This window comes from Podarcis melisellensis (genome assembly GCF_964234715.1).
Source record: "Podarcis melisellensis genome assembly, chromosome: 11".
In the NCBI taxonomy this organism is placed as follows: Eukaryota; Metazoa; Chordata; class Lepidosauria; order Squamata; family Lacertidae; genus Podarcis; species Podarcis melisellensis.
In genome coordinates, this window is record NC_138543.1 from 8,843,374 (window position 1) to 8,864,267 (window position 20,894).

The following is a 20,894-nucleotide window of genomic DNA, read 5'->3' on the forward strand; positions in this document are numbered from 1 at the left end:
AGAAATGAATGGTATTTATAGTATGAATGGTATTTATAGTATTTTCCTATTCACAATGGCCTTCGGTCTTCAGGGAAATCAACTTAGTTATAATCCTTAAAAAGCAGACACATCACCTTGCCAACAAAGGTCCGTATAGTTAAAGCTCTGGTTTTCCCAATAGTGATGTATGGAAGTGAGAGCTGGACCATAAAGAAGGCTGATCGCTGAAGAATTGACGCTTTTGAATTCTGGTGCTGGAGGAGACTCTGCAAGAAGATCAAACGTATCCATTCTGAAGGAAATCAGCCCTGAGTGCTCACTGGAAGGACAGATCCTGAAGCTGAGGCTCCAATACTTTGGCCACCTCATGAGAAGAGAAGACTCCCTGGAAAAGACCCTGATGTTGGGAAAGATTGAGGGCACAAGGAGAAGGGGACGACAGAGGACAAGATGGTTGGACAGTGTTCTCGAAGCTACAAACATGAGTCTGACCAAACTGCGAGAGGCAGTGGAAGACAGGAGGGCCTGGCATGCTCTGGTCCAGGGGGTCACGAAGAGTCAGACACGACTAAATAACAACATAATCCTATCATTTGCTACACTAGCACTTTAATATCCAAGCTGTCACCTACAGTTACTGAAAAATATTCCATAAACCACATGGAGGATTTCTGATAGATTTTTACCCATCAACTCTAGTGGGGCCATTCTAGTTCATTTGCTCATGTACAGTAATTAACATTTACTAATTACTGAGACATCTCCCCCCCCCCCCAGTGTAGTCCTATCCATGACATTAACCCCCGCCCCTCACTGCTTTTGCTTCCAAAGCCGGGCACGTGACGCCACAGACGCTCTCCGTCATAAGCCAGCGGCGTGGGAAATTGTGCGAGCGGAAGGGGGATCCCGCCTTTTCATTGGCCTGCCGGGGAGGGCCCGAGCTCCCTGATTGGCCGGCGGCTCTGAACGTCGTCGAGGTGCATTATTGGGTAGGGCCATGAGGGACGGAGGGCGCGGATTGGTCGGCGGCCAGCGCCTGGGGGGGGGGGAGAAGGAGCCGACGCCTGCGCGCCGATTGGGCAGTGCAGTCGGACGGGGCGGGCGAGCGGCCATGGCGTGGTTACTTGGGCCGCGCTGAGCCGGGCTCGCTTCTTTCTGTCGCATTCGGGGAAGGGGCGGCCGTCGGTGCCGCCGCCGCCGCCAGGGCAATGATGAAGGGCGCGCTGGCCAGCCCCGTGGCCGCCGCCACAGCCATGCAGGAGACTTTCGGCTGCGCCGTCGCCAACCGCTTCCACCAGCTGCTCGACGACGAGTCCGACCCTTTCGACATCCTCCGCGAGGCGGAGCGGCGCAAACAGCAGAGCAAGAAGCGCGAAGAGGCGGCCGTCGCCGCCGCCCCCCCGGCCGGGAGGAAGCCCGGCCCGGGAGGAGCCGCCGCCGCCGCCGCCGCCGCCAAAAGGGAATCCCAGAAGGAGCGCAAAGGCGGCGCCTCCTTCCCGCAGCCCGAGAGCCCCTCAGCAGCGCCCGGTAGGGAAGGGACCCGGAGCGGGGGGTGGCGAAGCCAGGCTTCCCTCGAGGAAGCGCGCCCAGGCTCGGGCTGGCTGCGCTGCCCTTCGGACGAGGGAGCCCATTGGAATGAATGGGCCGGGGCGCGGGGAGGAGAATCCGGATTGACATTGGACGGGGCGGGGGCGGATTAATGGGCGCGCAGCAGTAGCCGCGATCGCCGCCTGGCGCACCTGCCCTCCTCTCGCCCCAGGCGGCTGCCAGCCCGCGCCTTCCGCGCTCGCCTCGTGGTCGGCTTCCGACTCCTCCCTGCGCGGGCCGTGGGCGAGTCTGCCGGCTGCGGAAGGGCCGGGCCGCCGCCTGCGTGCAGGGCCATTGTGGCGTCGGGCGGGGAGAGCAGGCGCTTGGGATGAGGGCGCAAAGTGGCGGCGGCGCCTGGCCTCCGCCTTCCCGTTCTCCTTCCTCGGGCTGGCCGGCGCCAAGAGGCAGCGCGGCTTTCCCCCGCCCGGTTTTGTCCCCGATTAATTCCGTCGCTTGAGCTGTCAGAAAGGGCTCGCTCGGCTGCCTTCAGGGCTCCTTGATTCCTTGGGGATCAAGCCGATCACCCAAGCCCTGAGCTCAGCAGTGCCCGGAACTAGGGGTGCTGGAGGCTTTGGAACCGGCTCCAATCAAGTTTTTGTCGCCTGCACGTGTGGCAGGAGTGCCAACTTGAATAAAAAATGGGGGAAGGGGCAGATAATCGATCACAAGGTGGTGCACACACACCAACTGAATGATAATGCTATAATAATAATAATTTATTATTTATACCCTGCCCATCTGGCTGGGTTTCCCCAGCCACTCTGGGCAGCTTCCAACAAAATATTAAAATACAATAGTCCGTTGAACATTAAAAGCTTCCCTAAACAGGGCTGCCTTCAGATGTCTTCTAAAAGCCTGGTAGTTGTTTTTCTCTTTGGCATCTGGTGGGAGGGCGTTCCACAGGGCGGGTGCCACTACTGAGAAGGCCCTCTGCCTGGTTCCCTGTAACTTGGCTTCTCGCGAGGTAACTGCTAGAAGGCCCTCAGTGTCTGGGCAGAATGATGGGAGTGGAGATGCTCCTTCAGGTATACTGGACCGAGGCCATTTATGCCCATCAACATGGGGGGGGGGCAAACCCCCTCACATATTTTATTGGAGGCGCTGAAGAGACCTCTGCTCCTAGGAGTTGGCTTCTGTGATTTGTGAACAACTCAGTTTGTGCAAGAGCATGTATGAGTCAGTGGGGACAGTTGTATCCAACCCATGTGCCACTAGGAAGCCTGGATTGTGCTGAGAACCTAAGCTAAAACTTGACGATTCCCAGAGCAGGGCTGAGTCATGAAACATTGGTGTGTTTTCCACCCCCACTTGCCAATTTATGAATAATGGCATTATTCCAATGAAAGATGCATCAGGTTCTTTGATGTAGCCCGTGTTGTCATTGTCCACAAAAGTCTGGCCATTCCAAGTGATTGGGCAGAGGGGATGTCTTAAGCTGGCATCAGAAAATCATTCATGAGGAGATGGCCGTGTCCCTGTAGGGAAGGAGTTTCACAGGGAAGGTGTCGCCTCAGAACATGCTATCCTGCGTTGCCACAAAGGCTGTAGCCGTTGGTGGAAGCATGCAGAGGGCCTTTGCCATAGATCTCAAGACCCAGGCAAGCAAATGTAGGTGCTCCCTCAAGTACTGCTGATAAACAAAATACATGTATTTCTGTGTGCCTGTCTCCAATTTTAATCCAGAAAGAAAATGTGTGCCTTGTCAATCACTTGGAAAACATTGCAGCTTGGGATAACTAGTGTAGTAAAACCTAATACGCATTTTTACTGCACACAGCTTAATATAAAATTTCACGATGTAAAGATTAAGGTAAAAAAAAATAAAGAACTGCAGAATGGTTTAGCAGGTCACTTAAATGTAAAATTGGGTGTGAGACAAATTCATTTGTGCTTCGGAATACTTCTTGAATGTATTGGATCAAATTATGTACACAATATATATTTTTGCTGGCTGTCCCCAGTCTCTCGCTTTCTATATCCTGACTCTTCAATTTAACCAATTTGTACTTGGGACTGCCCAAAATCTTCATATGCCATGTCTCTCCCTACAGACACATATATGCAGAGAGATGGGATATCCATGGACTACGGCAATTGTTTCATCACAGCAGCAAAGTTTTTCTGACACACAATAACATGAGTTGCTGCAGCTGGCTATGGTAGTGTGCTGATTGTTCCCTGTGTAAATCTGAACCTGGGACAACTGGGGTAGATCAGATGGAGAACATTTTATCATGTCTCAAGTGTCCTTCCTTCATTCTCCGTTAAATTTACTTTTCACACAGAAGAGCAAAGGGGAAAGTATACAGACTCCTCTTTAGAGATTTGAATGCCTAAACTGTCTAGGTGTAAACTAGAGGCCAAGGATCACATTTCCTTGTAGTTAACTTTTTTGGGGGGGTCTGTATGTTGCTGGTGAGCAGCTGATGCAACTCTTAATATTTGTTCAGTGAGTTACAATCCCCCCCCCCCCACGTGAAGGGCTTTCAGGCAAGCAATAGGTGTTATCAGACTGCAAGGACACCTTTTAACCAGGCAAAACAAAAAACTGCATAGGTTGCTTATAAGGTAATGTGGTTCTGCAGAGTTTCCAAAAGGGCTGCAGAGAGATGCCTGAAGGGCCACATTTCAAAGAGGGCCAGATTTGATGAAGTGAAGGGCCATGGGGGCCGACCAAAGTTGCTGACCTTCTTTTTTTAGGATTTTACCCCAAAGTTGTTGAGTTTCTTTTTGGATTGAAGTTGTTGAGGTGTTTTTTAGCATTTTACCCCAGGAAATAAACTGCCACAGGGGCTGGATTAAACTGACCGGAGGACCAGATTAGGCCCCCAAAAAGGACTTTGGACATGCCTGGTCTAAATGGTAACATTGTCCAAAATCTGCAGGATTACGATCTGCTCTTCCCCTTTCCATAATGTGTGACCCAATTACTAATTGCGTCATATAAGTGCTAACGTTGGCTATGGAACTGCCTAGCACAGCTGACTTTGATTGGCAGCTGCTGTTGAGAATCCCTGGAAGAGCATGTTTCTGAGACTTGCTACACAAGACTGTTGAACTGAAAATTGATTGATTGAATTTATAGCACACCTCCTCTCCCCCCACTGAGCCCCGAAGGTGACATACATGGTACTTGGTCCTCTTCCTCATTTTATCCCCACAACAGCCTGGTGAGGTAGGTTAGGCCAAGAGGCCCAAGATCGATCATCCAGTGAGTTTCTCAACCGAATGGGAATTAAAACCGTGGTCTCCTAGGTCCTAGTCCGACACTCAGTAACCATGACACCACACCGGAATGAACCTTGAAAGCAGATCTCCATGCAAATCACATTCCACTTTAGGCTAGGTTGATACCTCTTAAGTCACACTATGTTCATCCCCCCCCCCCCTTTAAAATGTTGACATGGTGAAAAGACCTTTCAGTAGTTATTGGCTAAAAAGCAGCTGGGATTTAGTCATTTTAGAACTTTGTCCATTCTCTGTTAGTGCTGCTTTACTAATAAGTTCTCTTATATCTTTTCCCATCATATCAACAGGATGGGCGTTAGTCTTTGGTAGCTGTTAGCTTGTTTTCACATTTAATTTGTTAACTTTTTGTCTGTTCCCTGGGTCGTTTTTTCTCCCTGGGAATTAGTGGCTCTGTGCTGTTTTGATCCTTTCAGATGATGACAGCATCTGAACTATCTCTTTCTGCTATCAATACATTTACATACACGTTTGGAAAATCACGCAACTAGGACTGTTTTGGTAGCGCAACACTTCCTTCCAGCTGCAGTGTTCATCAGAATTTGGAAAGCGTGGGATATATTAAAACCTCATAGTGTAACAAGACTTTTTATACTGGTTTACTGGGATAGAATCCTCTCCTTAGAAATGGCTGGGTTAATATTAGGTTTTTGTTTTGTGAACTACCATGTGCTCTGTTGGCCCTAGCCCGAACAGTAGTCTGAAAGAGATTTGGGAGAAATTTGCTTCAAATCATCTCTCAACATAATGGCAAATTTCAGGGGGGTCTTTTCTTTGTGAATGCAGTTTACCTGGTCACATGCAACTTTAATCCAGACATCATTGCTGATTTCTTCTTCCCCCCTCTTGTTTTTTGCTGCTTTGTGTTCTCCGTGTGGAGGGTGGTAAACATTTGAAATTCAGGACTGCTTAGGTTTCTTTTTTGCCAGTAGTTGAGATGCTAACTTAAATTAATGATAAAAACTGCAATCCTTTTTCAGGGTTGTAGAATTGGTTACACATTCAATTTCAGCTGTGTAGTCATAAGTCACAGGCTTATTTTACTTGTAAAAATTACAGTCTTTAAAACGTATCTCTGTGTAATTATCTTAGGGTGTGTGTACACAAGCCTTTTAATATGTATGAGATTCAGCTAACTCAAATAGGAAACCATATAATTATAAAAGTAAACCTCTTGGGTTGTAGAAGAGCCCTTTGCTCGCTAAAGAGCTCTTAGTTCATTAAAACATTTATTCTTTATGGCTTAAAATGCAGCTTCCTGCATGATTATATAATGCAATATTATAGTGGGTATAATACATACTGAAGACTTTGAATGAATTGTTTGCCAGGACATATTTATAGTAAACATACACATGCTATGTCCTTAATTTCTTTAGACAATTTGTAGGTCTTAGCAGGGCTGGCCCAAGGCATTTTGGTGCCTGAGGTGGACCCCAAAATGGCCCCTCTCCTCGCTAGGGAAGAAAGGGCAAGGAAAAAAAAAATCAGGAACAAGGGGGAAGAAAGATTGACATTTGGATCTGGTGTCCCAGTGGATCCTGGTTCCTGAGGCAGTCGCCTCACCTTGCCTCGTGGGAGGGCCGGCACTGGGTCTTGACATCCTTTGGACTATTGCAGCTGACCAGCCATTGAAATAAAATGGGTTCTTTTGGATTCTAGAAAAAATAGGTTGGCTCTGCTTGGTCATCAGTTGTTGATTCTGTGAAATGGCACTTTAGATGTCTTCATTGCTGGGTTATAGAAAATGCTGGCACTGTGGAATAAGCCTTTATACATGCTGCCGCTTGGATTGTGGTCATTGGTAGCATGGCAGGATTCCTTTATGAAACATCTCCGGAAAAACAAGTTTTTCTTCCTGACATTGAAGGCTTGTAGGTAGTCACAGAAGATGAGAGATCTAACAAATTATGCAGAGAGGCCAAGATGAGGTAATGTCTCCCAACAGCCATTCCCATTATTTTTTCCATATATTGAAAGCTCCAAGTTCACTGGGAACAGGCCTCTTTCAGCACGGTATCTCATTATGTCCTTCCAGTTGTTTTATGACTCTTTAACTACCAAGCAAATAAATAAATAAGGAGACTGTTTGAGTGGTGATGCTGTAACTTCTGATGCATGATCCATAGGAAATCATTCATAGCAGCTGGCTCAAGGCACTGATTCAGTAGTTACTATTGTTGTTGTTGTTAATAATAATAATAATAATAATTATAATTATATTTTCTTTATACCATTTCCCTCTGGCTGGGTTTCATCAGCCACTGGGCAGCTTCCAGCACATATAAAAACATAATAAAACATCAGACATTAAAAACTTTCTGATAGAGGGCTGCCTTCAGATGTCTTCTAAAAGTTTGGTAGTTATTTTTCTCTTTGACATCTGATGGGAGGGCATTCCACAGGGAGGGTGCCACTACTGAGAAGGCCCTCTTCCTAGTTGCCTGTAACCTCACTTCTCACAGTGACAGTGAGGGAACTGCCAAAAGACTCTCAGAGATGGACCTCAGGGTTGAATGATGGCGGTAGAGATGCTCCTTCAGCTATATCAAGCCAAGGCCATTTAGGGCTGTAAAGGTCAGCCCTGACATGTTGAATTGTGCTCAGAAACATAGTGGGAGCTAGTGAAGATCCTTTAGGGCCTGTTTAACCATTCTTGGCTTGCCCATTAAAAGTACAGATTTATTTCCCGCATAATCACTAGCACATCTTCCTTGTAATCTGCAAACTCTCCTCATCTTCTTGCTAAGATTTTTGCTGTACACCAATAGGACTTGTAATTCCTAAAAGGCGTTTAATATTGCTTGTTGGAATTGATGGAATAGTTTCATGCATCTCTGGGAGTATGAATTTTATAGGGGTTTTCACAGTTGTCCCCACTAGTTGTGATATCTGCAGTTTGTATATTTTAGTTGGGAGTCCCCCATTCTGAATACTGGTATGCTTCCTCTGTTATTTTCATATAAATTGCACAAAACCTGCCTCCTTTGATAGCTGAGCTTTCTTGCTAAGTTGCTTGTATTGAATTTGTGAAGCCCAGTCAAAAATTGTGAATGTCTGTTTGCTGTCAGTGGTACCTTTGAGCCAGATTTGGGCTTGAAAATAATTTTCCTTTTTTTATTATCAGTTGCATACTGTCAAGCTTTATGCTGTACATTGAAAATTGTAACACTTAACAACAGGCTGTGAAATGAAGCTGAACAATCACTTTTTTCTATACATTTTGAAGTTTTGTTTAGCTTAGTTTATTATTTGTATATTGCATTTTGACCAAAGATTTTCAAGGTGGCTTGCAAAATAAAAATAGAAGTCATACTCAGAGTGGACCCATTTACAACAGTGGATTTAGTTACTTATGAGTAACTGAACTGAACCAATTTCAGTGGGCTTACTCCTGTGTAGGACTAAATTGGAACCACTCCTAGAAGACATCTAGATAACTACACTTCTAAACAAATAAAAAGTACATCAAGAAATTCAAGTGAGCAGCATAAATACAAAGACAAAGATAAAAGTAGCTGAGCATTAGAAAAGTGCACTTATTTATTTCATACAATCTATATGGCGCTTGATAGTTTTTTTAAAAAAGCTCACCTCAATGTGGTTTACAAAAAGAACGAAACAAAATTATTAGTAGTAGCAATATAAAATGGTTATTTAAAATAATTCAAAATTATTTAAATTAGAACTAAACTAAAAATGCATTAAAGCAAATCAATATTCTACATATTTTATTTATTTTACTTTGTAAAGTATTTATTAAGTATCAGATGTTAACAGATGGTAGAAAACAAACTAGCAGACACAGTTCAAACTACTGTACATTGCAACAGCCTTCACTAACCTGTTGCCTTCCCATTGTGTTGGGGTCAAGCCTCCATGCTGACTGGCACTGCTGGGGTTTGTGATCCAGGATATAGGAGGGCCCTAGGGTGATGAAGACTGCTTTCAAATCTGATTCGAATCTAGGTGTCTCAGCTAACAGCCAGTAGCATTGTGTGATTCTCATAGTTCATTTACCTAATAAAATCATGTTTGTTCTGTACCCCACAGGCCAGAAGCGAGCTCCAAAAAGGGGAGAACAGCAGGGATGGAATGAAAACCGAGGCACAGAGGTAAAGCAAGATAAAGCTGAGTGGAGACCTTCTTTCAGGGAGTACCGTCCTCATGAAATGGAGAGACAAGCGGAGTTAACACTAGAAAGGTATGCGCTGTTGGAGGAGGTACAAAAATGGCACCGAAAGGACTTTCCGGGTTCATTTTTCAAGCCACCAGTTGGCTAGACCTGTGACTGATGGTTCCTAGAGATGTTCAGCCACAAAGCCAAGTCTTTGTTTTCATTCTCTTCTTGGTTGGTGCCTGAGTCTTGGGATTCTAGACTGCATTATTCCTTTTCCTGCTTCGAACTTGCTTTCAGCTAAATTGATTTCTTACGTGACCTGGACTCGCTTTGTCTTGTAAATGTGACTCTGGTTTACGTATCTGGAGCAGATTGTTCTCTTGAAAAGACAATAAATTCAGGTGGTTGTTTTATCACAGCAGTATGTAAAAAACAAAGAGAAAGCTCTTGGCTTTCTGAATTGCTCTATCATACTTTGTGGCATTGGGACCACACCTAGATTTGTGGGTTGGTTTTCTTTCTGTTTAAAGCACATCTTAACAGATTGTTGAACTCTAGTGGGAGGGGAGTGAAATGTTCTGCAACCTCTCTGAACCATTGGCTGCTCATTAGAAAAGAATTCAAATAGCAGCTCAGAACCAGAGTTGTCTTGTGTGAGAAGAAAGGACTTGTTTGCAGCAGCATGTATTAAGACCTCCCAATTTACTTGTATTCCTGCAGACCTCCATGCCCTCATCATGTTCTGTTCCAGAGGGTTCCTTAACCTTTTGAGAGCAGACTACAGTAGGGTAAAGTAAAGGTAAAGGGACCCCTGACCATTAGGTCCAGTTGTGACCGACTCTGGGGTTGCAGTGCTCATCTCGCTTTATTGGCCAAGGGAGCAGGCACACAGCTTCCGGGTCATGTGGCCAGCATGACTATGCCGCTTCTGGCGAACCAGAGCAGCACATGGAAACACCATTTACCTTCCCACTGGAGTGGTACCTATTTATCTACTTGCACTTCGATGTGCTTTCAAACTGCTAGGTTGGCAGGAGCAGGGACCGAGCAACGGGAGCTCACCCCATCATGGGGATTTGAACCGCTGACCTTCTGATCAGCAAGTCCTAGGCTCTGTGGTTTAACCCACAGCACCACCCACGTCCCTATTACAGTAGGGTAGAAGAGCCACAAAAGATGCACTCCACAGGCAGAATTCCACTTTTCTGCACGCAAATCTTAAGATTGTAGCCTTTGGAAGAAATCTTCACAATTGCTTATGTTTTCTAGGTAATAGCAGCAATATGAAATCTTCTCATTACCACATTGGACAAAAGGAATGCAGTTGCAGCTTTGATTTAGTTTTGTGAACTTCCATGGGGAAATCAACGTGCTGCCATCTGCCTTATTGCAGGGCAGATATGTGGAGCGAGTCTGCCCCTGAGGCCTGATAGAAGTGGAAACCATCTCCCATGTCTTGCTACGATATCGTTTTTATGAGGATATACGCTTGGTCTTTATCACCCCTGATGTACAGAAAATTCCAAGTGGGTCTGAACCTCAATGCTTAAAATCCCCGATAAAGGATCCAGAGATCACGCTAGGGGTGGCCAAATTTTGTGCGGCTACCATAAAACTCAGGGAACAAGCCGTGCTATTACAAAGACTAAGGCCTCAGATGCAAACCCTAGATAATATTTTAGAGACTAAGACCTAAACCACATTTCTAATGGCTGTCATATTTGTATTGTTTATTGTTATATTTGATTGTAAATTCAAACTTAATTCTATTGTGATTTATGTTTGTTTAGTATGGTATGTGAATCTGGTCTGGGACCGCAATAAACTTCCTTTCATTTCCATGGGGAAAACATCAGAGCTGTAAGGTTAAACCCTGCTGGATTGGGGCAAAGGCCCATGTAGTCCAACATCCTGTTTTCACAGTGGTCAACCAATGAGAAACCTGCAAGCAGGAACTGGGGCCAGCGCTGCTTTGTGGTAGCAGCTGTTACTCAGAAGCATACCAATGATGGCCATCTTTTCCTTGGATTTGTGTAATAATACCCCTTTAAAGCCACCCAGGTTGGCAGCCACTGTCTGTCCTGAATCATCCAATTTCATTAGATGGCCCTGAATTTGAGTACAGTCAAACCTCGGTTCTCGAATGGCTCCGTTTTTTAACATTTCGGTTCCCGAACGCCAAAAACACGGAAGTAAGTGCTCCAGTTTTCAAACGTTCCTTGGAACCCGAACATCAGATGCGGCTTCCACTAGAATGCAAGAAGCTCTTGTAACCAATTGGAAGCCGTGCCTCGGTTGTTGAACGTTTCAGAAGTTGAACGGTCTTCTGGAATTGATTACGTTCGACAACTGATGTTTGACTGTATTATGAGGCCCTATCCGCTTTTTCAGTCTGCGCCGCGTATAATTTTAACGCAATTAAATGTCTTTCATGTAATGCTTTGCTTTTCTATTGCATCTCAACGGTGTTAACCTATTGAAGATACGTTGGGTCAAGCTAAGGTGAATTGTATTTCAGACCAATAGACCGATTTGATCGGGAAAGGCCAATGAGAGGTCGTGGGGGAGGAAGAGGTGGAATGAGAGGCAGAGGAAGAGGTGGTGGAATGAACAGGACTTTCAACGGCTTTGATCAAAGAGGGAAGCGGGAATTTGACCGACAGAGTGGGAGCGACAAAACGTAAGTGTGCTGGTCTAGTACCTTAGCAGCATCTTAGTAATACTTTCGGTGGGGTGTGAATTTTCATCTGTAACCAACCTTTTGGACAACCGTTTTATACAAATATTTTTAATTTCCCAAAACGGGGACTAAAAAGAATACGATTTATGTCTCTAGAGGAGTCCGAGCAGAAGACAAAAGGGGTGGAAGTGGACCTCGCAACTGGGGAGCAGTTAAGGATGATGTGAGGTATGACAGTGTTTTAGTAGTTAAATCCTGGATTGTAGTCTTGTTGGAACATAGATATCCAAGCTGTATGGTCATAATCTATCAGTTACGAATGCCGCCTCCTAGCTTTCAGATCTTGCATCTAAGAAACTGGCAAAAATTCCAGAATCTTGATGCTAGTGTCTGTTTGCTGAGTTTTTGGATTCTGTTTAACGTCCCTAAAATCTCTGCTAAAAGTATTGTGATATTTCTGTCATCAAGTTACTGGCATACAATGCAATGTGCTAGTTGCCAAGACTGATATTGTTTGAGCATGCCCCCATCTCTCCAGTAAGACACTAAGTAATAATAATATAATAATAATAATTTATTATTTATACCCCGCCCATCTGGCTGGGTCCCCCTAGCCACTCTGGGCAGCTTCCAACAAAACACTAAAATACAATAACCTATTAAACATTAAAAGCTTCCCTGAACAGGGCTGCCTTTAGATGTCTTCTAAAAGTTTGGTAGTTATTTTTCTCTTTGACATCTGATGGGAGGGCATTCCACAGGGCGGGTGCCACTACCAAGAAGGCCCTCAGCGCTGGACCTCAGTGTCCGGGCAGAACGATGGAGGTGGAGACGCTCCTTCAGTATACTGGACCAAGGCCATTTAGGGCTTTAAAGGTCAGCACCAACACTTTGAATTGTGCTCGGAAACATACTCAGAGCCAATGTAGGTATTTCAAGACCGGTGATATATGGTCTCGGCGGCCGCTCCCAGTCACCAGTCTAGCTGTCACATTCTGGATTAGTTGTAGTTTCTGGGTCACCTTCAAAGGTAGCCCCACGTAGAGTGCATTGCAGTAGTTCAAGCGGGAGATAACCAGAGCATGCACCACTCTGGCAAGGCAGTCTGCAGGCAGATAGGGTCTCAGCCTGCATACCAGATGGAGCTGGTAAACAGCTGCCCTGGACACAGATTTGACCTGTGCCTCCATGGACAGCTGTGAGTCCAAAATGACTCCCAGGCTGCGCACCTGGTCCTTCAGTGGCACAGTTACCCCATTCAGGACCAGGGAGTCTTCCACACCTGCCCGCCTCCTGTCCCCCCAAAACAGTACTTCTTTCTTGTCAGGATTCAACCTCAATCTGTTAGCCGCCATCCACCCTCCAACCGCCTCCAGACACCCACACAGGACCTTCACCGCCTTCACTGGTTCTTATTTGAAAGAGAGGTAGAGCTGGGTATCATCCGCATACTGATGAACACCCAGCCCAAACCTCCTGATGATCTCTCCCAGCGGCTGCATGTAGATGTTGAAAAGCATGGGGGAGAGGACAGAACCCTGAGGCACCCCGCAAGTGAGAGCCCAGGGGTCTGAACACTCATCCCCCCCCCACTTTCTGAGCACGGCCCAGGCGGTGTTCAGAAAGGTGTAGTTATTCTGAACAGCCTGTATGAGTACCCTGCAGAGTATAGTTTTTGGTTTCCAACGAGTTCACTTGGTGCCCTTAATGTTTCTGCAGTGAGCTGGAACAGAGTGCTCCTATGGAAGAGACCGCAGAAACAGAAGAGAACCCAGGAGCACCTGAAGGAGAATCTCCAACCAAGTATGGGCTGGTTTTGAACATCTTGCTCTTGTTGTTAAGTCATTGTTGGAGAACACGGCCCATTGTCTAGCATCATGCAAGTGGTGCAGATCAAATTTGGGCAACTGTACCTTGCATAGAGTGTCAATGCAACATTCTACAACAGGCTTGCCCAAGTTGTGACCCACACTGGGTGACTTCATAAAAAAAACTTGCGGCAGGCTATGTGATAAGTATCTGGCAATGTTACATTTGTAGCTGACCTTAGTCCTTTTTGGACCCCTTGAAATTAATGGATATGAGTAATGTAGGTTTATTAATTCTAATGGACCTGCTTGAGTATGACTTAAGTTAGAGACAAACCTTGGTGCATATAATTCCTTGTGCAAATTCTGACTTTATAACACTTGCATTTCTTTCCTTGGCAGCTAAACCTAATTTCGTGTTTTAAAGCTTTTCTGATAACTGAGTTCTCATGAAACAGTTAAGGCAGATGATGCATCATCAATCAATCAATCAATCAATCAATCAATCAATCAATACGCCCCAGGCACTCTTCTCTGGTTGGTGAAGATTGCATTTAGTGTCACATTTGACAAGACTCCTCTGCCAGTTACCTATTTCCATTGTGTAACTAGCAGCTGAATTATTGCCACAGCCATAACATATCCATGTTCTATTCCATCCAAGTACTCTATCAAATACCTGTATATCGTATTTTTCGCCCTATAGGACGCACCTAGTTTTTTTTTGGGGGGGGAATAATCCGCAAGCCTAGGGAGCCGCGCCAGTCTCCCCAGGCTTGCGGAGAGCTGCGCAAAGCCCGGGCGCGCTGAAGAGTGCGCCCGAAGCTTTGGAATGCAGGCAGCTCTGCGCAATCTTTGGGAGCCTGGCGCGGCTTCCCGCTGGGCTCCCGAGGGTTGCGCAGAGCTGCGCGGAGCCCAGGAGGGCAGTCAGCTCTGCGCAACCCTCCGGAGCCCGGCGCGGCTTAACCGAGGGTTACGCAGAGCTTCCTGAAGCCTGGAGAGCGAGAGGGGTCGGTACGCACCGACCCCTCTCGCTCTCCAGGCTTCAGCGAAAGCCTGTATTCACCCCATAGGACGCACACACATTTCCCCTTCATTTTTGGAGGGGGAAAAGTGTGTCCTATAGGGCAAAAAATACGGTATATTGTTCTGCAGAATATACCCATCCAATAGGATATGTCGGGCTAATTCCCTGCAGGGAATAAGAACTATTATCTGTTTCTCTTTCCTGTGGCAAATGCTTGACATAAGTATATATGAGCATGCAAGCTCTTAAAGCGGTTTGTGGGTTAGATAGATATCTCAGATGTTTCTTGGGTGTGCTTGCGTACAGCTAGTAAACCTAATGTACTTATAACGGTTTTGATCTTCGACTCGCTATAGCAATATTGAACAGCAAATGTCAGTGTTTTAGAAACTGGTGAAACGATAGGCGCCTGCTGCTGTTGCAATATGGAAAAAGTAAGGTTCAGGTGTATCTTTGACTTGTATAGTAGGTTAACAATAGTGGTGGAATCCTATAGATCAGGAGTGGCTAACCTTTTTGGGGCCTGAGGGCCATTTTTTTCTTTTGGCCAACTTTCTGAGGGTCTCATGGCAGCAGTGGGCAGAAGCAATAGTGGGTGTGGTCAAAGTTTGTGGATGTGAACACTCACACAAACATACAGGCAAATGTGGGTAGAAACCAAGGTGGATAAAAAATGATTTTTATAAATAAATAAAAACAAACAAATAATAAAATAAATTCTGTTCCAAAACCAAGGCACACTTTCCCATAGAAAGTAACGCAGAGATGGATTAATCTGTTCCAGACTTTTAAAAAACAACCCCTAAAACAGCAGTTTAACATGAATTTTATGATCAAACGCGAAACCATTGATCCATAAAATGAAAGCAATAATCAATGTACTGCAGTCACACAAGCAATCAATCAGTAGCTGAACTGGCTTCCACACAGTCACAAAAACAAAAGAACTGCAAAAACGAAAACGCAAAATAAATAGCAAAAACAGACCTTAGCATAACATTCAAAACGGAAGCATGACACTCAAAATGGAACACTTACTTCCGGGTTTGCAGCGTTTGGGTTCCAAGTTGTTTGAGTACCAAGGCGTTTGAGAACCAAGGTATTGGAAATCCTATTTTGAGTTCCAGAAGTTTGAACGCATGAGGGAAGTATTGACATGCTCAGGGGAACATCAAGGTCTGCAGGAGTTGAAAAGAAAAATCTTCAGGACTCTGTTTAAGTTACCCTATGAGTTCTCTGGATACTCAATGGAGTGCAGTCTCTTGTGGTGGAATGGAGTAGCCTGGAAGGGGGAATGGCTGGCTGGAACAGGAGCATTCCATACTGCAATAGTTTGTAGCAGCTTCCTCTCAATGGTGCAAGCTCTGCTTATCGTTGCTTAGAAAGGGAATCTCCACTTTCAGCGCTCTGTGCCTTCAATTTTACTCTTCCTTTCCCTTCTTGCCATCCTAGAGTCTAATGGTTTTTACTTAAACCCTTAGAGTTGCTGAAGGAGAGCCTGTGGAAGAAGTAGTTCAAGAGATGACGTTGGATGAGTGGAAAAATCTTCAGGAGCAAAGTCGACCAAAGCCTGAATTCAACATCCGGAAGCCTGAAACCACTGTTCCTTCTAAAGCAGTGGTGATTCACAAGTCAAAATATAGAGATGATGTAAGCAAAAACTTAGATTTTAGGGGGTTATTCCTTTCAACCCTATGTTCTTTAAAAATGGCTTTATTAGGCTGAAACATACTTAGAGGTAGTCTGAACAGATGAAACATTATTAGAATATCTTGCATGTCTTCCGAATTGCTCAAGTTTTTTTAACTTCTAGCAGTAGATATTTTTCCATTCTTGATGGCTCAGTCTTATTGACCAAACAAGCTTTTTTCATTTGTTTCATTTGCTACTTTGAAGACTTTGTGATCCACAGTTTGAAATCAAAATTGAAATATTGGGGTTTTCTGAAGCTTTTTTGAGTGCCAGGTGTCTTTATGATTTGTATTGTGTGACTGCCAAAAATTATGATAGGCACAGCTCCTACATATTAGATGTTGCTTTAGCCCAGCTTCATGAGGGCTTTTCTTGCAATAGTCACTATAACAGTGTCATTGAAAATAAAATGGTTGTAATTCTTCATAGCTGCATTGCGGATTAGATGATAGGCAGATTCTTTTCAAAAGCACCAAGATTTAAGCTTATAAGACCCAGGCAACTTCCCCTGTGAATTGTCAATGAATATTAATTTTATAATTAATTTTATAATTAATTAATTTTATAAACAATCAACAACTTAGCAACATTCATTTCTGTGTTGTACAACCCATGGTTAAAAGTATTTACAGTGTAGCATCTTTGGAGGAGCACATTGACTACCCTTTTTGCAAAGGACAAAAAAGTTGGCTATTAAAATGCCAAGATAATAGGCGTGTTGTCATCTCTGTAACATAGAGATAAATTATTGTGACCGCTGTGCTAGTAAGGTGTGATATTGTTATACAGTGGTATACCGTGGTTTTTGAACAGAATGCGTTCTGGGAGTCTGTTCGATTCCTGGAACTATTTGAAAACCCAAGCGCGGCTTCTGATTGGCTGCAGGAGCGTCCTGCTGCCAATTGGAAGCTGTGCTGGATGTTTGGCTTCTGAAAATCGTTCGAAAACCGGAACACCCACTTCCGGGTTTTGATAGTTTGGGAGCCATTTTATTTGGCTTCCAAGATACGACTGTAAAATGTTTAACGGTATTAGTACACTTTTGAGAGCAGCTTCTCATTAGTGGCAATTTAAATAAAAGAGCTGTCTTCTCTCACATACCTTACAGCAGGCATAGGCAGAATTGGCCCTCCAGATGTTTTGGGACTACAACTCCCATCATCCCTGACCACTGGTCCTATTAGCTAGGGATGATGGGAGTTGTAGTCCCAAAACATCTGGAGGGCCGGGTTTCCCTATGCCTGCTCTAAACCCCCTTATAGGTCTCCACTGGGTCAAAAGGTGTGGTGAGAACATTGTATCAATTTTTGGGTTGGTTTTCTTTCTTTTCTTCAAAGCTGCAACCGTTTCCTTTTCACGTCCCCCTTTCACAGCTCCTAGGAAGCGTCTGGTGGGTGCTCCTTTTCAGAGGGAAAGAATTCAGGTTGTGTGTTTATAATCTAGATAAATTCTGTTCCAGGTGCTGAAGGAGGATTTTGAGGACGATGCTCACTTTTTCCGGAAAGCAGCAAACGACATCACTTCTCAGCTGGACATTAATTTTGGGAACCTGCCTCGTCCGGGGCGTGGAGCTAGAGGAGTCCGGGGAGGTCGCGGGCGTGTCCGGAGAGTTGAGGACTCAGGAGGAGGACACCGGCCAGAAGTGATGGTAATTCTTAGTGTGTTGTGTTAAGTGTTGGGATTCGCAGGATACTGAGTAAGTCTGCAGGCTTCAACAGGCTGCTGCAATACTCTGTGAAGTGCTGGGTCAGAGTGACTCAGAAGGAGTGTGATTGGCTATCACCTGTTTTAAAAAGGAAAGCCTGCTCAACAGTAATTGTGGTTGTGTGGTGGTTGTGCTGTGGTGTGGTGATGCTGTGGTGGAGAGTATTCGTTTGCCTTAAGGAGCAGGTACTCTGTATGGACTGTTTTTGTAAATACCTGTATATAGCTCACATTAAAAAGACTGCACTGGGAAAAACCTGGGACTCTTGAGCGTTTCTGCTAAAAGCGCTGCAAGGAATTCGCGACATTAAGCCCTCCTTCCCAGATCTAGGAAGTGCAGACTGATCACTTCACTACAGTTTAGACTAGGGGTTGACAAGGTTTACCCTCACCTGGGCCGGTTCACTCCAGCAGAGATCTCTCCGTGGGCCAGATTACGTGTGTGTCCACGATTTCTGACATCTGTCTCTGCGCAGATGTGATTTCTGGCATCTGCGCAGGTGTGATTTCTGGCACCGCGGAAGCGAGTCCCTGCACTGCGCTGTGCTGGTTTAGAACAGCGCGCGGGGACTTGCCGAGTGGATGACTCGGTTTGGGGGCGACTCGTGGGCCGGTGAAACGACCCCTGTGGGCTGCTTGTGCCCCATTGGCCTTAGGTTGCTGACCCCTGGTTTAGACAGATCACTTGAACTAGATTATATAGATTTGTCAAATTCTCAGGAACTTTTTTTTAAAAAAAACCCAATGCATCGGGAATAAAATGGGTTAGGAATTAATCTGAGTTCTCTAGTAGTTTGGAGAAAATAGAGCACTTGAGACCTGTCTCTAGACTCAAGAGGCAAGGAAATCTACCGTATTTTTCGCTCTATAAGACGCACCAGACCACAAGACACACCTAGTTTTTGGAGGAGGAAAACAAGAAAAAAATATATTCTGAATCTCAGAAGCCAGAGCAGCAAGAGGGATCGCTGCGCAGTGAAAGCAGCAATCCCTCTTGCTGTTCTGGCTTCTGGGATAGCTGCGCAGCCTGCATTCTCTCCATAAGACGCACACACATTTCCCCTTACTTTTTAGGAGGGAAAAGTGAGTCTTACAGAGCAAAAAATACGGTAAATTTATGAGCCCACTGCTGCTTCAGGACCACGACCACCTGATGGGCTCACCTGTGTGGGTGGAAATTAGGAGTTCTGGTTGAGAGGATGCCATGACATGCACTGTTAGTGGGGAAAAGAGCAATAAAGGAGGCAGAATTTAGAATAAAATGAATGAATAATTCTATTTCTATCCTGCCATTGCAAAAGTTTGGCCATAGATCTCCCCCCCCCCCACACTTTTATTCTCATAGCTGTTGAGGTAGGCCAAGAGTGATTGACCTAAGGACGCCCAGTTGAACTTCTTGTGGTTGAATTGTGGTCACTTTTAATTCTAATTCAAATTGAAATGCTGTAGTTGTGAATTTTCAGACTCTTCAGAATTTAAGAACTTGGGCTTTACAAATATTTTCATTAAAGCTGAGCATGCAGGAAAAATCTTATATGCCTAATGTACACAGACACTGTCCATCCATTGTTTAATAGAGGCTTACAGTAAATAATACTTGGGTTTGAAGGCTGCGGTGCCAAAATAGAAACTGAGATGAACAAGAGTCAAATTTTATGGGCATCTCAGGGTCTAGATAACACCGCCAGTTCTTATCTAACTAGCAGAAAGGTTTTGAGATGTGCTCTTCTTCCTTTTAGATGCACGTCACCGCTCCAAACCCCGATGACCCTGAGGATTTCCCTGCTTTAGCTTGAAAGAACTGAATAATGGCGCCTCAAAAGTAGCTGTGACGATAACAGCTCTATGTTGCTGTGGAAGAATATCATCCAAGCCTACAGAGAGAGATGACTTATGTGTGTGAATTTTGCACTTCTATTGTGTTAAGCGCCTAGACCTATCCTGTGGGCTAGGAGGCAAGGTTGAGCACCACTGTTTGGGAATTAGCTTTGTGAAGGCTTATGGTATCGTACGTGAGGGCTTTCAAATAAAGGTTCAAGGTGATGGTGTCAAAACAAGTACAGAGGGGTGTCTCTTTGTCCACGGTGTCACAGATGTAAGCTAAACCAGATTGGGTGGTTTTGGGTTGTTTTTGTTTGAAAAGAGAGGATTGTTTTGAAACTTGATGGCAAAACCCCATAGGCACTTGGCAGCTGTTTTTCTGACCTGAGTGAAATGTACCTTCGCCTATGCAAAGCAATTGCACAATTTTGAGAGGTTAGCAAATAAACAAAAGCCTGCTCATTGGTTGGGGCGTGAGGTGGTATTTTCACAGCGATAACTCTTCTTACTCCATAATGCTCAGAAACTGCAAGCTGTAGTGTTTACGGTTTCATTCCCAGTTTGGAGAGGGGGTTTCTTGGGAGTGAATATGACCAGAGAAATAACTGGGAAGCCCTGTGGGTGGGCTGGATCCCTGCAGACTGCTGGCGAGGTCCTGCAATGCGGGAATGTCCCCTCCATCAATAAACATTCATACATAAACTTAACTAAGTGAGTCCAGGTTAGAACTCTTGTTCTCTGTGGAGGGTATGGCAGTGTGTTCCTTCCTGTGAAACCATACTTGAAGCTATCTGGCCTTAGACAACTTTATACCACTTCAGTGAGGCTACTGACATATGAAAGTTTTATACAGGATTAATCAATCCATCACTACTAGTTGGCATTTCATCTACAATTGTAACAGCCTCCATGTGCTTTGTTGACCCTTCTGAAATTGCACCGGGTTGTGTTCATCCAGTTTGGGACTAGGCTTGAAGGCATTGCAGCTTCCTTGCCTAATTAATGAAAAAAATGGTTTTTAAAAGCCCGTCTTATTTTGCAGGAGTTGCACTAATCACTGTAGATAATTTAGGTGTGAGTGTTGTACTTGGGCAGTCGCTTTGAAATACAGAATCCCTCAAGTAGCCCCAGGTAAAAGGGTTATTCTGTAATGCATGTGAATTTAATTATGGCTCCCTTGCAGCTAAGGCATGGATACAAATTCCTCCAGAGCGAGACAGTCTACCA

The 20,894-nt window shown here is 44.9% G+C and overlaps 1 protein-coding gene across 1 annotated transcript; it reads left to right on the forward strand.

Moving 5' to 3' along the window:
* The first annotated feature begins 1,056 nt into the window (after nt 1-1,056).
* On the forward strand, nt 1,057-19,903 carry HABP4 (hyaluronan binding protein 4). The gene is made up of 8 exons (XM_081930717.1): nt 1,057-1,509; nt 8,869-9,019; nt 11,454-11,615; nt 11,772-11,843; nt 13,335-13,418; nt 15,932-16,100; nt 17,602-17,790; nt 19,586-19,903. The coding sequence occupies exons 1-8, from the start codon at nt 1,191-1,193 to the stop codon at nt 19,640-19,642; spliced, it is 1,203 nt and encodes a 400-aa protein (XP_081786843.1). The 5' UTR covers nt 1,057-1,190; the 3' UTR covers nt 19,643-19,903.
* Nucleotides 19,904-20,894: the final 991 nt, after the last annotated feature.

What these genes read in the sequence shown, in the direction of transcription:
- HABP4 (XM_081930717.1), top strand. Translation starts at nt 1,191, where the DNA reads ATGATGAAGGGCGCGCTGGCCAGCCCCGTGGCCGCCGCCACAGCCATG. An exon ending in GAGCCCCTCAGCAGCGCCCG is followed by an intron (nt 1,510 to 8,868) that starts GTAGGGAAGGGA and finishes TGTACCCCACAG; the next exon opens with GCCAGAAGCGAGCTCCAAAA. An exon ending in GCAGTTAAGGATGATGTGAG is followed by an intron (nt 11,844 to 13,334) that starts GTATGACAGTGT and finishes ATGTTTCTGCAG; the next exon opens with TGAGCTGGAACAGAGTGCTC.